A 12,376-nucleotide genomic window follows, 5' to 3' on the forward strand; every position below is an offset into this window, starting at 1 on the left:
CAACCAACCTGCTTCTGCAAAAAGAAAAAAGGAAAAAAAGCCTCATGTAACTGTGAAAAGTTTGAGGCACCCCTCCCCCATCTCCACATGGTAGCTGATGCATGACGTGAGAACGTGGAAGTAAAAGGGCAACACATTTCTTTCTCTCTTTTTTTTTAGGTGAGTTCAATGCAGCACATTGCTCATCCAACACAGTGTTGTTGTAGTTTAACTCCCAGTGTGGCAGCTTTAAAGCAGCTTTATCAACAGGCTGGCACACGGCCAATGAGCTAAACAACAGCAGAAAACTTCATAATAGACTGAATCCACTGTATATAAATGGAACTGTAACCTGGTTTGGGTTTTTCCTTTTATTTGTTTTGTTTTGTTTTTGTTTTTAATACAAATCCATCTCACATGATACTGATCAAGCAGTCTGATGTGAGTAAGTTGGCGGCTCTTTAGCGGGGTGGGATACATACAACAGTATCGATCACACTGAGTGATCCACTTTATGTTTCATTGGCGTTGATTAGTTGAGGATGTGATCACGTGACCGTTTTTTTTTTTTGGAGGAGGAGGAGGTGAGAGAGGGGGGCAGCCGTCGTGAACGCGCTCCATCTTCCCCCCTCGAGAGTCGTCGTCCGTCGTCGTGGGAGCGCGCCTGAGGATTCAACAGCTGCACAGTTGAGACTCGGCGAACAAATATGATCCAAACAAATTGACCAAGGTGAGCCCGCTGTCCGCCGCCGTCGAGACGTGTGAAGCCGAGGAGCAGCTCACCACACACGGCCGAGCTCTCTCTCTATCTCTGCCCCCCCCTACCCCACCAACACACTCCTCAGCCCTGTCACTATCAGTACGGAAACTCTTGAGTTGGTAGGTATTGTTTGGTGAGTTTCTGCAGCTTGGTCGAGGCGACAGAAGGGCAGTTTGCTAACATTAATGTCGTTAAAAGTGACTTTTTGTCTCCTTTTTGCTCGGAAGGGGCCGACACTCACTACTCGGAGACGTTAGCGTGCTGTTGTGCTGCTTAACTTTTAAAAACAAATGTAAAGGTATTTCGCCATTTTTTTTCTTCCAGATATAACGTTATCGTCGTGTTTGCAGTTGATTTGAGTCAGTTTTTTGTACATTTATTTTAAGCTTAAAGGAAAAAAAAACGAAAACATGAGTCACGTTGAAAACAAAGAAGGGAATTCCTCGTGCTCGGCTTATGATGCACATATAGAAATGTAATAGCCACCGTCTTGAATAATTAGACGTTAAGCTGGTGTATTTGTTTTTTAATTTTTTTTAAAGCATCCCCTTCACGTGAATGGAGAGTCGTGAATAACAAGGTGGCTAACGTTAACGCTGCCTCACAAAGCATGCGTGGACCTAAAAGCACACACAGGTCATTAACGGTACGGAGAGCTGCTCGTGCTCACCTGGATCTTAATGATGTTTAGTAAAAAAAAAAAAAAAAGTCAGTTAGCTCGTGTTACCAACATTTATAGAAGGCCTCGTTTGCTCATCAGCTCCATTGTCCAGTACATGTAGATAACACAAGGTGGGTTGATGTTTTAGGGTGCATTTAAAATCCAACTTACTGGGCGTTTTAATTATCTTTGACGACTCTATTTGAAAAGAAAAAAGATGTATATATATATATATAGGGGGGGGGAAGCCTAAAAATTACTTTCACATAAGCATCCAAAATCGCTTTCTTGAATAACAAGGTGGCCTCACAACGCATGCATGTACTTTGATAATGTCATGGAGGGCTACCTGTGCTGACCTGTAATCAATGCTGCCAGTTGAACTCATCAAAGCTCATGATAAATAGTGAAAGAGTTGACAGGTAATGGTACAGAGCATATGGTTGAAGAGAATTAGTTTCATTTACTGGAAGCTTAGAGCTGGGACTTCCTCTCTCGCCGCCTCCATTGGTCCAGTTGTTACGCTATTTACTGCTGACTTAATGTAGATTCATGTTTTAGGGTTAAATGGGATTTTGTTAATTATTTTCTTAATTATTCTTGATTGAAGTTGGTTGTAAGTTTTGACTGCAGTATTTTATCTTTCTACAATCTACATTGTGACATAAAACAATGCAGGAATTTTCACTAGCTTATATAATATTTAAATATATATATATGTATACATATATATATATATATATAAAGCTAAAAATTAGTTTTTACTTTGAAAACTTTTGAAAACAGTGTTTAAAAAAAAAGAAGAAAAAACGGTTCTCCCTTCCTATCCAGATCTGCACTCGCCGAACAGAGTTTTGCTGATTTAAATGGTCAAACAAATTAGTCGTGAGGCCTCATGTTGTGGCAACAAGTGCAAAACACTGTTGACAGAGAACCTGTTTTTGGTCATCATTCTTTCTGTAGCCAAAATATATTAAACATGGTGATCTCTTAATGTAGATTAATGTTTTAGGCTAGACTTAAAATGGTGCTGCAACAAACCGTTATTTCCATGGCTGATTAATGTGCTTATTATTTTGTTGAAATATTGATTAGTTATTTCCTCAGTCAGTATTCTGTCAGTATTGACATTATACTGAGCAATAATCAGCTCAAACACGTAGACTCATGGTGAATATTTTCTTTGAATAACCTTAACTTTACAAGATACTGAGCTTGCTGGCATACAGGCAGGCTGAAAACTTAAATCAAAACTACAAAACACCGTATGAGTAGTGCCACACCAGATCTAAATTCCATTCAAAGCAAAAAAAAAAAAAAAGTATGCTGGATGCCTTTGAAAGTGTTACACCATGTAAGAAAGGCTCCAAATGGCTTTTTTCAGCTTTAAAAAAAAATTAAAAAATGTAGATACACTCCTACAAAATCATCCTAATTATTCCAGAACAATTATTTTTTTCCCAAATAATTATTCAGGTTAGCTGGTGAGAATTCCTGTATTTTTTTCATATTGCAGTATTTAGTGCAGGAAAAGCTAAATATCACAATGTCAGTTTCTTCTCGTATTATGCAGTTCTGTATATAATATCAGGAAACAGTAAAAAAGGTTGATTTGTATTTCCCAAAGCCCAACATGATGTCCTGTAATGACCTATTTTGTAGACAACCCAAAGATAGTCAGCTTACTTTCAGAAATTAGGAAAGAGGTCAGAAAATATTAAAGTGTAAGAAGCTGGAATTAGAGAACTTAGTTTTTTCTTTTTTAAAGTTACACAAACCAGTTAATCCATATGACAGTGGACGATGATTAGTTTAATCGCTGTCAACTAATTGCAGCTTTAATTTAAAAAAAAAAAAACATGAATACTGTGAGGCTACAATGGACTGTCATATGTTGTGCTTTTGTCATAGTCTTCATTTCCATTTGCACAAGCCTGAAGCCTTTAAACTTGCAGATCCAGTCGCTCCACTCTGGAGCCAATCAAACTATTAGCATGATTTAAACATTATATCTGTTCATTATACACGGTGAAAGTACTGCTATGACAAAACCCCAGGGAGGTTGCCTCAGTGCTAATAAAACAAAAGATTACACACCAGGAGCGTAGTGTATAAATGTGCAATCTGTGAGTCAACAAGGATTATCGGATCGTCTGCAACTTAGATGAAGCATTTTGGATTTTAAAGGCATGTGGCTGTTGTTAAAAAACCAAGCCCATAGATGGTATTTCAAGACAAATTTTTGGATGTGAATAGAAAACCAACAGCCGCAACACAAAAAAACATGATATTAACAGCTGCGTCTTTGGTATTTGAATAATTGCTTCTACCTAGCTGCAGTCAAATATCAGCTACTTGTCATCCGAAACAAAGTAATTTACAAAAAAAGCTATCAAATAATCTGTAGAATATTAACAGTACTTTTGTTTACTTTTCTTGCTTAGTTTTACGTTTTTTACTGATGTCCGTACATTTGTGCACTATCCCCTTCGTTGCTGTAGCTCTGCAGATTATCCTGCTTTGGGGTTATTAAAGCATTTTGTTGTTTTATGACAGTTTGAACCTACACTGTGTATCAATATTGACCCTATTAAGTCTGATTTTAAGTGTACCAAAATCTGCAGTGGAGTCCTCGCAAACTTAGGCTGTGTATACTGTATACTAAGGTATACACACTAAGAAAAACAAACAATAATGCCTGAGCAGAATAAACATAGTTTTAGGTGTTGTCAGTGGGCAGCACATAGAGGAAATGAGTTGTCTTTGTTGTTGATTGCCTAAAAAGATACATTTCCTGTTTCACTATAAGAGAACGCAATTCTCTCAGTGGTGTATTTTAAACCGATTTTATCTTGAGTTAGGTGTACTAGCTGCTGGATCTTGTTTTGATATTGATCTAAGCCTAAAACACTCTCCCCATTCTCTCCAGGTTCCTAATATTCTGGACAGCAACATCGGAGGAAGATGCCGACTCACTCGTTGCTGCCATTTGTGGACAGCCCAGATGGACTTGCCCAAGATATTCTTATTAGTAACAGTGCAAACATCCCGGGGCCTGGCTCTAGCATGACACCACACACCAGCTACTCAGAAAAGGCTGTGTCGCAATCTGGAGGAAGTACACCACTGTCTTGCATGTTCTGCGATCACACTTTCACTCATCAGGATGAGCTAGGCCCCCACGTGTTAACACAGCACCCCACCACGTTCTTTGAACCGACTGTGCTTCGGGTTGAAGCAGAGTTCAGGATCCCAGGAGACAGGCCCCGATCCAAACCGAGCAGCCTCGCAGCTGAAAAAGAAGAAGTTCACAGCTGTATTGTGTGTGGACAGATATCACAGGACGCCAGTGAGTTGGAGACCCACATGAGGAAGCACAAGGACTACTTTACCTACTGTTGCAATGTTTGTGGACGGCGCTTCAGAGAGCCGTGGTTCCTCAAGAACCACATGAAGATGCATGTGAAACCAGGAGCAAAGAGCAAGGCCCAGCAAGACCTGGATACCCCAGTTACAGTCAATGGTGTCATCCAGGAACCTGCTTCAGAGCCAGTGGTCACTGTTTACAATATGTGCATGGTTTGTGGGTTTTTCTTCCCAGACCATGACAGTTTGGTTGAACACAGCAAAGTTCATAATAGAGAGGTGGAGCCTGACAAAGACAAGGAGAAGTTGGATGGCACTACTGAATCCTTTACCAAACAGGAAACATTTCTTCACAGTCTAAATCTTTTGCCTTGCTCTCCAGGAAACGGTTTGCAAGATGTGAGATCATCAAAATGGATTCCCCAGCTAGACCCCTTCACCACATATCAGGCCTGGCAGCTTGCTACAAAGGGCAAGATAGCTGTTGGGCCTAACAATACTAAAGATATCGGCCAGGACGTCAGCACAGACAATGAAGACTGTGGCTCTGTCAAGGAGGAAATGAATAATATTTGGCCTGAAGGAGACAGAACTGGGAAAGAGGTTCTTGGGAGAGAGCTCCGGTCTCAGCAGCAGGCTGCTGCAGAAAGCGTGAACCCACAGCGAAGATCTCTAATGCAAAAAGATAGGGACAAAGAGAGGCCAACCAGCTGTGAGGAATGTCAGAGAACCTTCAGGACATACCACCAGTTAGTTCTCCACTCCAGGGTCCACAAGCGTGAGAGAGGTGGCGAGGAAAGCCCGACTTGTGCTGATGGGAAACTGTCAAGAGCAGGATCACTGGAGCATGCAGAAGAGGGCTCTGAGGAGGGCTTTGAGGAAAACCTCGGATCAGGTAAATCTGGGTTTCTGTACACACACATGTGATCTCACTTCTGATTTAGGAATTTTACAAAGAACCCCAAGTGCTCCCTCTGCTGATGAGAGGGATGATAACACTTTTGTGAGTTAATCCTGTTTCATTCTTTTCTATATTGCATGTATTTATGTGTCTGTATCTGTTTTCAAAGGTGAAGATGGGTTTGATCGATCAAAGGTCAGATCAAAAGAATGCAGCTACTGTGGCAAATCATACAGATCAAGCTATTACCTCACAGTTCATTTGAGGACTCACACAGGTATATTTAGCACATTTGTTTTGAATATTTACATTACATGTAACTGTATATATTATCTCAACTGTATAAAGTAGATCTAAAACCCCTACTTGTATCTTTTAAATTCATTCAAAACTCTTTCTTTCAGGTGAGAAACCGTTCAAGTGTGCTTACTGTGATTATGCTGCAGCCCAGAAGACTTCATTAAAATATCATCTGGATCGACGTCACAAGGACAAACCTTGTGTGGAGATCTCCAGCAGACCTGTGCCTTCCCCTAATGGTAGAAAACATGAAAATGACATGGAAAATCCTACCCCAAACAGATCCAAACTCTGGGTTCCTAAAGCCAAATTGTACACCAGTGGAACACCAGAGGACAGATCTGATAGCGTAGACGGCAAGCTTGGCAAACCACTCGTCCAGGGTAATGCTGAGAGTGAGAAATTAATTGCTAAGTCTGCTTACTCTTCGCCTGATGATGTGCTCATAAAGTGCCCTGTACCTGTTAACCTGAAGAAGGAAAAGGAGGAGACAAAGGAAGAGAACTCTGAGGCCCCATTAAATCTGTCCTTAAAAGTGTCTCTCTCCATCCCTGCCAGTGCAGAACCAAGAAATGCATTAATTCCAATTGCCTGTTCATTTTGTGCATATAAAACCATGTACCCAGAGGTTCTAATAATGCACAAAAAGCTGACTCATAAAGACAAGTCAGACAGTACCAAAAAGAATGGATTTGGAGGCAATGTGAAACAAAAACGTTATACAGGCTGCCCCCCTGCGCTCGATGGTAAAGATGTTACCCCACTTCTGATGACTGACAGACGCCACCCTCGTCGTACCAAGTCGCCGCCACCTCAACCCGCAAAACCACAAGAAAATCCGCCTGTTAACCCTCCTCCTGGCCCTAAGCAGTCCTCCAGCCACGCACCCCCACGTGATGTCTCCCAGAAGACCCTGCGTTACAGACAGAACACTGATTCACATCCCAGTCAGGAATCCTCCAGGTACACAGAGATCATGAGAAAGACCAACACAGCCAAGTACGTCATGGACAGAACTGGCCCTCCGGACAGAGTGGGCATCGGTGAGAGGAGTTACCCAGCAAGAAGCGGAGCCATTTGGCACTCGGATGCCGCCAGGCTCTGCCTGTCCAGCCGATTTGGGAGCCTCCCCCAGATGGATTTTGGTGAATCATCCAGCAAGAGATTGAAGTACTCTGTTCCTGCAAGGAGGGAGGCTGAGGCTGGTGAGAAGGCTGATTTTCGAGGAGCATCAGGGGATGGACCGAACATGCTGCTTAATACGGGGAGAAGTGTGAAAACCCCATCGCAAGGGCCAGGGCCATCCACAGCTTCAGAGGCGTTGGGTCCTGTAAAGAATTCAGCCACATCTATTGGAGGTTTGGACACTGACTGGAGCATGATGAACCTTCTACACTCCTACGCACCCAGTGACTTGGCATCTTTCTATCACAGCACACGAGCAAACCCCAGTCACGGAGGACTGGCCAACCCAAGAGCAGGTATGTATTAGGGTAGCTGCTTCAGCTTACTATTATTATTATTTTTTTGGTCATTTTTACACATTAAAGTATTCTGTATTTGCATATTCTAGCAATTTGTAGAGTTAATAGTAAAGATTTTTTTCTCAGGGGGCAGAATTGTGCTGTACCAACACTTACCCAGTCTACCCAACCTGCAGAGGAGAGACCCCTCACGCTCATTCCCTAATCAGCGCTATGGCACCACTGACAAAAGTACCTAAAGTAAAAAGCACCAAGGTAAAAGGATGTAATATTTTGAAACACACACAGCAAGGTTTCATTTTTTTTTTGGCGGGGGGATTTTCAAACTCACCAGAATTATTAAAAATAATTTTACCTTGCGCTTGATATTTATTAATCAAGTCGTGTTTGAAAATGTAAAAAGCCTTTTGCCGCGTTTCTAAATTTAAACTGTGCTGCTACCTTATTTTGGAGAACTTCTTGGGAAAATGTGTTTGATGTACAGGTTTAACAAGAGAGATGGTTTGTGCTCAAAGTGTGTCAGCGCTCCCCTAATTTAATATTGTTTCAATAGAGGAAAATTTGCGTTGTATAGAGATTTCAGGGCTCAGGATTTCAGTGGACTTTTTTTTTTTTTTGGAATGGAAAAGGGCAGATCATCTATCTTTGAATTTAATTCCACTGGTGTGCACTGTGATATTTCTTTCCACTCAAAACTGTTGCTCAATCCGTATTTAACCCACACTAATATTCAGATATCTATGACAGTAACAGTATGTGGGATAACGTAAACACAGCTGTAAATTTTCAGTATCTAAAAATGTGTTAAGCTAAAACCTAAGAAAAACATGTCTAAATGTGCTGCTCTGTTCACGTACTGGTGATGTCCAGGCAGTAATTACGTACTACTCTGTATCTTTTTTTTTTTTTTTCTTTTCCAAAGCACTGGCAGGTGGGAAGTTTATGTCAAATAACTTGATGGCTTCGGCCCAGTAGTTTACAAACAGGCCACAGTAACAATTCCTTCTGTGTGTTAAAGTGTTCTACCTCATGTTGTGCTCAAGACACTTATTTTTGTAAAGCTGCTGCAGCTATCACGTCAGCTGAGCCTATACACAGAGTCGTCTATCAACTACAGACAGATGTTTTGAGTCGTGGTCGTGTAGGTGTGTTGCCATGTGCTGGAATGTCACAGCATTTGTCAAACGACGCAAGCTCATCTGATGACAGAACAACTACTACTGATGAACTGTAACACAATTTAGGTTGGGGATTTATTTCATATACTTCTATACAATCCCAGATTTAAGCACAGAACAGATTCTGATTTCATTATTTGTCCTTTTCAAAATGGCAAATGGCTATCATCTACTTTAGTGATGCTTCACATCTATCAGCTGTAAAATGCACCGTTTTTCATGCAGTTGTGTGTGAAATGGTCATGCTGTATTATTTTATTGCTGCACATTTAGTCACTGTTCAGGAGTTTGCTTTGACTATGCAGAATCTTGAAAGTGTTGTTTTGTTTCAAGTGGCAGCGGTCGGTGTTGGCTGGCCATCAAGTGGCCTTTTTAGATGTCATGACTGTGCAGTTTTTGGTAAAAAGATACAAAAGCAGCTATGCTGATTAATGATTCAGTTAACTGTACACTGTGAACAAAAGAGTCTCAGGTTAACTCATATTTACATGTGACGTAGTCTATTGTGTAATTTAGTGTTTGCCAATTTGAAAGGCCTAGGTTAAGTTATTTGTGTTTTGGTTATTTTTTGTTTTTCACATTACATGTGTCGTTATGTAAAAATTAAAATATTGTTTTGAGATTTGTATGACACATTTCAATAATAAAAACAGAGACGACAAACTGTCTCGTGTCTCTTCATTTGTTACCATATACACAGTCTTCTACTCTGCATAGAAAACAGATTAAGCTGCAGTTTAGGAAACACTAATTAGTACTACTTGGCCTGATGAAACTGTTTCTAAGTTTGTGATAGAGTGTGGCAGGAAGAGGTCACAAATGCATGTGGTCGGCTGTGTTGTAAAACAATTTGTCTGATAACAAAGCTCTTTCATATTTAGTCATACCTGTTGCAAATCTAATGTATGCTGAGACTTGCTGAGAGAACCATTGCTAGTATAGCTTTTCATTTGTCTATTCTAGTTTTTAGTTCACTTGTTTTTAGTAATTATCATACTTGTGTGTTATTGCTATCCATTAGGCGCTGCATTTATTGTCATGTAATTGTAGTTTTCCTGAGTGATATCTGGCACATTTTTTCACATTTTTTTTTTTAGTTTTGATCCACTTGCCCTTTTTGAGAGAAGTATCACTGCAAATCAATACAAAATTATTCTGAGTGATCACCTTTATCCCATAATGAGACATTTCTATCCTGATGGGAGTGGTCTCCTCCAAGATCATGATGCCCTCATTCATAGGGCACGAGGGGTCGCTGAATGGTTTGATGAAAATGATATGAACCAGATGTTGTGGCCTTCACAGCTGCAGATCTCAACCTAATTAAACACCTATGGCGGAGTTTGGAGTGACGACACTCTCCTCTACTTTCATCAAAACGCCAGATGAGGGAATATATTTGGGAAGAATGGTGTTCATCATTCCAGTAAAGTTCAGAGACTAGGAGAATCAGTGGCAAGGCCAATTGAAGCTGTTCTGGCAGGATGTGGTGGTCCAGCATCTAAGACACTTTATGTTGGTTTTTCCTTTAATTTGTCACCCGTCTGCAGAGGTTTACATACAGTATGTCAATTTTGGATTGGAAATGTACTTGATCTAAGTCAGTGAAAGGTCTGTGGAAGTTGTATATTGCTCGATCTTCTAGTTTTAGGTCTTGGAAGACATGATTGACCTGTTGATTGGGTAGATAATTGTAGCCCTCTGTAGCTGGGCGTGATCCCCACTGTCTCATCAGCAGCTGCTGCAAGACTGGCACCAAATGGAAAATGGAAAGCACCTTTACGAGCATCCCTGCACTGGCTACCTGTTAAATACAGATTCTTTTTTTTTTTGTTGTTAATAAAGCAATGCATGGGTCAACAGCTGGGTCAGAACTTCTCTACCTTTGCTCTACCTCCAGCCTCTCAGGTCCTCAGTACAGCTGCTGTTAACTGTTAAAGCACTGAGGCTGGTGGGTAACACTGATCGGGCCTTTGCAGTAGCTGCTCAAGGCCTTGAAACAGCCTCTCTCAATGAAATGGTCCTCTTCTGTTAATGTTTTTAAGCAAAATCCCAAGACATCCATGGTTTCAATGGCTTATTGTTGCTCTTGATGGACTTAATATTTTAGTATTTTATATCTTTTTTTTAATTTTAGAAACTTGAAATTTGGATAGTAGCTACATTTACACTCAGCCACAATGAGTTTAGGTTCACCTGTTTCCTCTAATCAACAATTTAATACTTAAATGAAGTTTTTGAATGAATTTGCTCAACGTTATATTTGAGAACTGCAAAGCTTTTGTATGTGGTTTTCATTCAAGGTGGCTTAAAACCAGTGATGATATAACTATATTCATAACATCTGGGGAACACAGGGAGAAGTCACTCTGCTGATTTTTATGCCTCACCATCTTTTTAAACAATATTATCAGTGTGCTACAACCAGGAGACATTGTGGTTCAAAGATGTACCCGGAAGCCTGGTTTCGTTCACTTGCTCCAAGGGGTCCTGCTTCCCGCGATGACAGCTTCAGCAGCGGATTCTCTGTCTCTGGATCTGAGGGGCACAGACTTCGATAAAAATTAATTCAGCCGTGATTTGTTTTTGCATGCTCACCACCTTCCCTTCCGAGCTCCTCACCAGTTCCAGCATCAGTGGACTGTAATATTTCAGGAACAGGATTATCATTTCAGAGTAAGACTCCCCCAGAAATGATAAAGGCTTGGTGCATCGGCCTCGTACCTCCATTACATCCAGACTGAACAAAAGAAAACTCTTCAGACAACATGCTTCAGTATGCAGTGTGCATTGTATGGCCCACTTTAGCATCAATGACTCAGATTGACCACTAGAGAGCAGTATTTACAAAGTCAAGATTAAAGCCTCGGCGGATTCTAGTTTCTTGCATGTTCAGTCTGAATAGGAGATCTTTGTAGTTCAGTTAGCTTTGATAAAATTGTACACTGCTCCAAGGCTTAGAATAGAATTACAACTATACAGGTAGCGCAAAACATAAGATTGTATCAGCCTTCATACTGAACAAACCTCAACATGCATTTGTTTGTATTTTAAAAAGTGCTTCTTTCTAAATAGGACAAACAACTAACAATAACAACAAATAAACTACTTGCACGGCTCTCTTTGGTTTAAAACTCACAGTAATAAGTGATGCCAGATTTGTGGCTGCACACTAACCGGTGATGTCACACAGGTGTTGTCTGTCAAGTGTCAATCATTGATTGTAAATGATTGTTTTAAGCGCATGCAGCAGGCTTTTATTCCCTGTGTGATTTATTGAGCATGTACTCTTTAAAAGAAGAAGAAAGCCTCCAGAGAGAAGTTTAGTAACAGAGTCCACATCTGCAGACACATCTGCACACTATTGTTGACTTTCTCCATATCTAAAAAAGGAGAAGACTGACAAAACGTATCATGGCTGCGCATTTTGTAAACAACAAATTGCAAGGGACAATCTTCAGCACATTGAACACTTTAAACTTTGATTTTTTTTTCTCTCCCCCCCCTTCTTCCTCCATCCTCCTCCCTTTTTGAGTAGATCACATCTGTTTGCTGTCTGTTCCCCTGGGCCAGCACTGTGTAATCTATTGCATTAGCTCACATTAGTGCATATCGCCCATGGGCCTTGGTAATCACAAACGCAAAATGAGCATTTCACTTAGCATCACCCTCATATTCCCTCACACTGTGGCAAACTTAGTGCAAACGCATGGCAGAGAACGCAAGTCGACAACAGCTTATGACATC

General features: G+C 40.7%; 1 protein-coding gene across 3 annotated transcripts; it reads left to right on the forward strand.

Moving 5' to 3' along the window:
- The first annotated feature begins 580 nt into the window (after positions 1 to 580).
- On the forward strand, positions 581 to 9,247 carry znf217 (zinc finger protein 217). 3 transcript variants are annotated; one of them, XM_008287658.1, is made up of 5 exons: positions 581 to 1,037; positions 4,330 to 5,661; positions 5,837 to 5,944; positions 6,072 to 7,448; positions 7,578 to 9,247. In XM_008287658.1, the coding sequence occupies exons 2-5, from the start codon at positions 4,365 to 4,367 to the stop codon at positions 7,688 to 7,690; spliced, it is 2,895 nt and encodes a 964-aa protein (XP_008285880.1). In that variant the 5' UTR covers positions 581 to 1,037; positions 4,330 to 4,364; the 3' UTR covers positions 7,691 to 9,247. The 3 variants fall into 3 exon arrangements, with proteins under 3 accessions (XP_008285880.1, XP_008285871.1, XP_008285888.1); XM_008287649.1 differs by having other exon boundaries at positions 581 to 858; XM_008287666.1 differs by having other exon boundaries at positions 581 to 709.
- The last annotated feature ends 3,129 nt before the right edge of the window (positions 9,248 to 12,376 follow it).

Source organism: Stegastes partitus, unplaced genomic scaffold (genome assembly GCF_000690725.1).
Source record: "Stegastes partitus isolate 25-593 unplaced genomic scaffold, Stegastes_partitus-1.0.2 Scaffold12, whole genome shotgun sequence".
NCBI lineage: Eukaryota > Metazoa > Chordata > Actinopteri > Pomacentridae > Stegastes > Stegastes partitus.

Bases quoted from the DNA above. Each gene is read 5' to 3' on its own strand.
- znf217 (XM_008287658.1), top strand. From the start codon at position 4,365: ATGCCGACTCACTCGTTGCTGCCATTTGTGGACAGCCCAGATGGACTT. The intron at 5,945-6,071 runs GTATATTTAGCA...TCTTTCTTTCAG, and splicing joins TCATTTGAGGACTCACACAG to GTGAGAAACCGTTCAAGTGT. The intron at 7,449-7,577 runs GTATGTATTAGG...TTTTTTTCTCAG, and splicing joins ACTGGCCAACCCAAGAGCAG to GGGGCAGAATTGTGCTGTAC.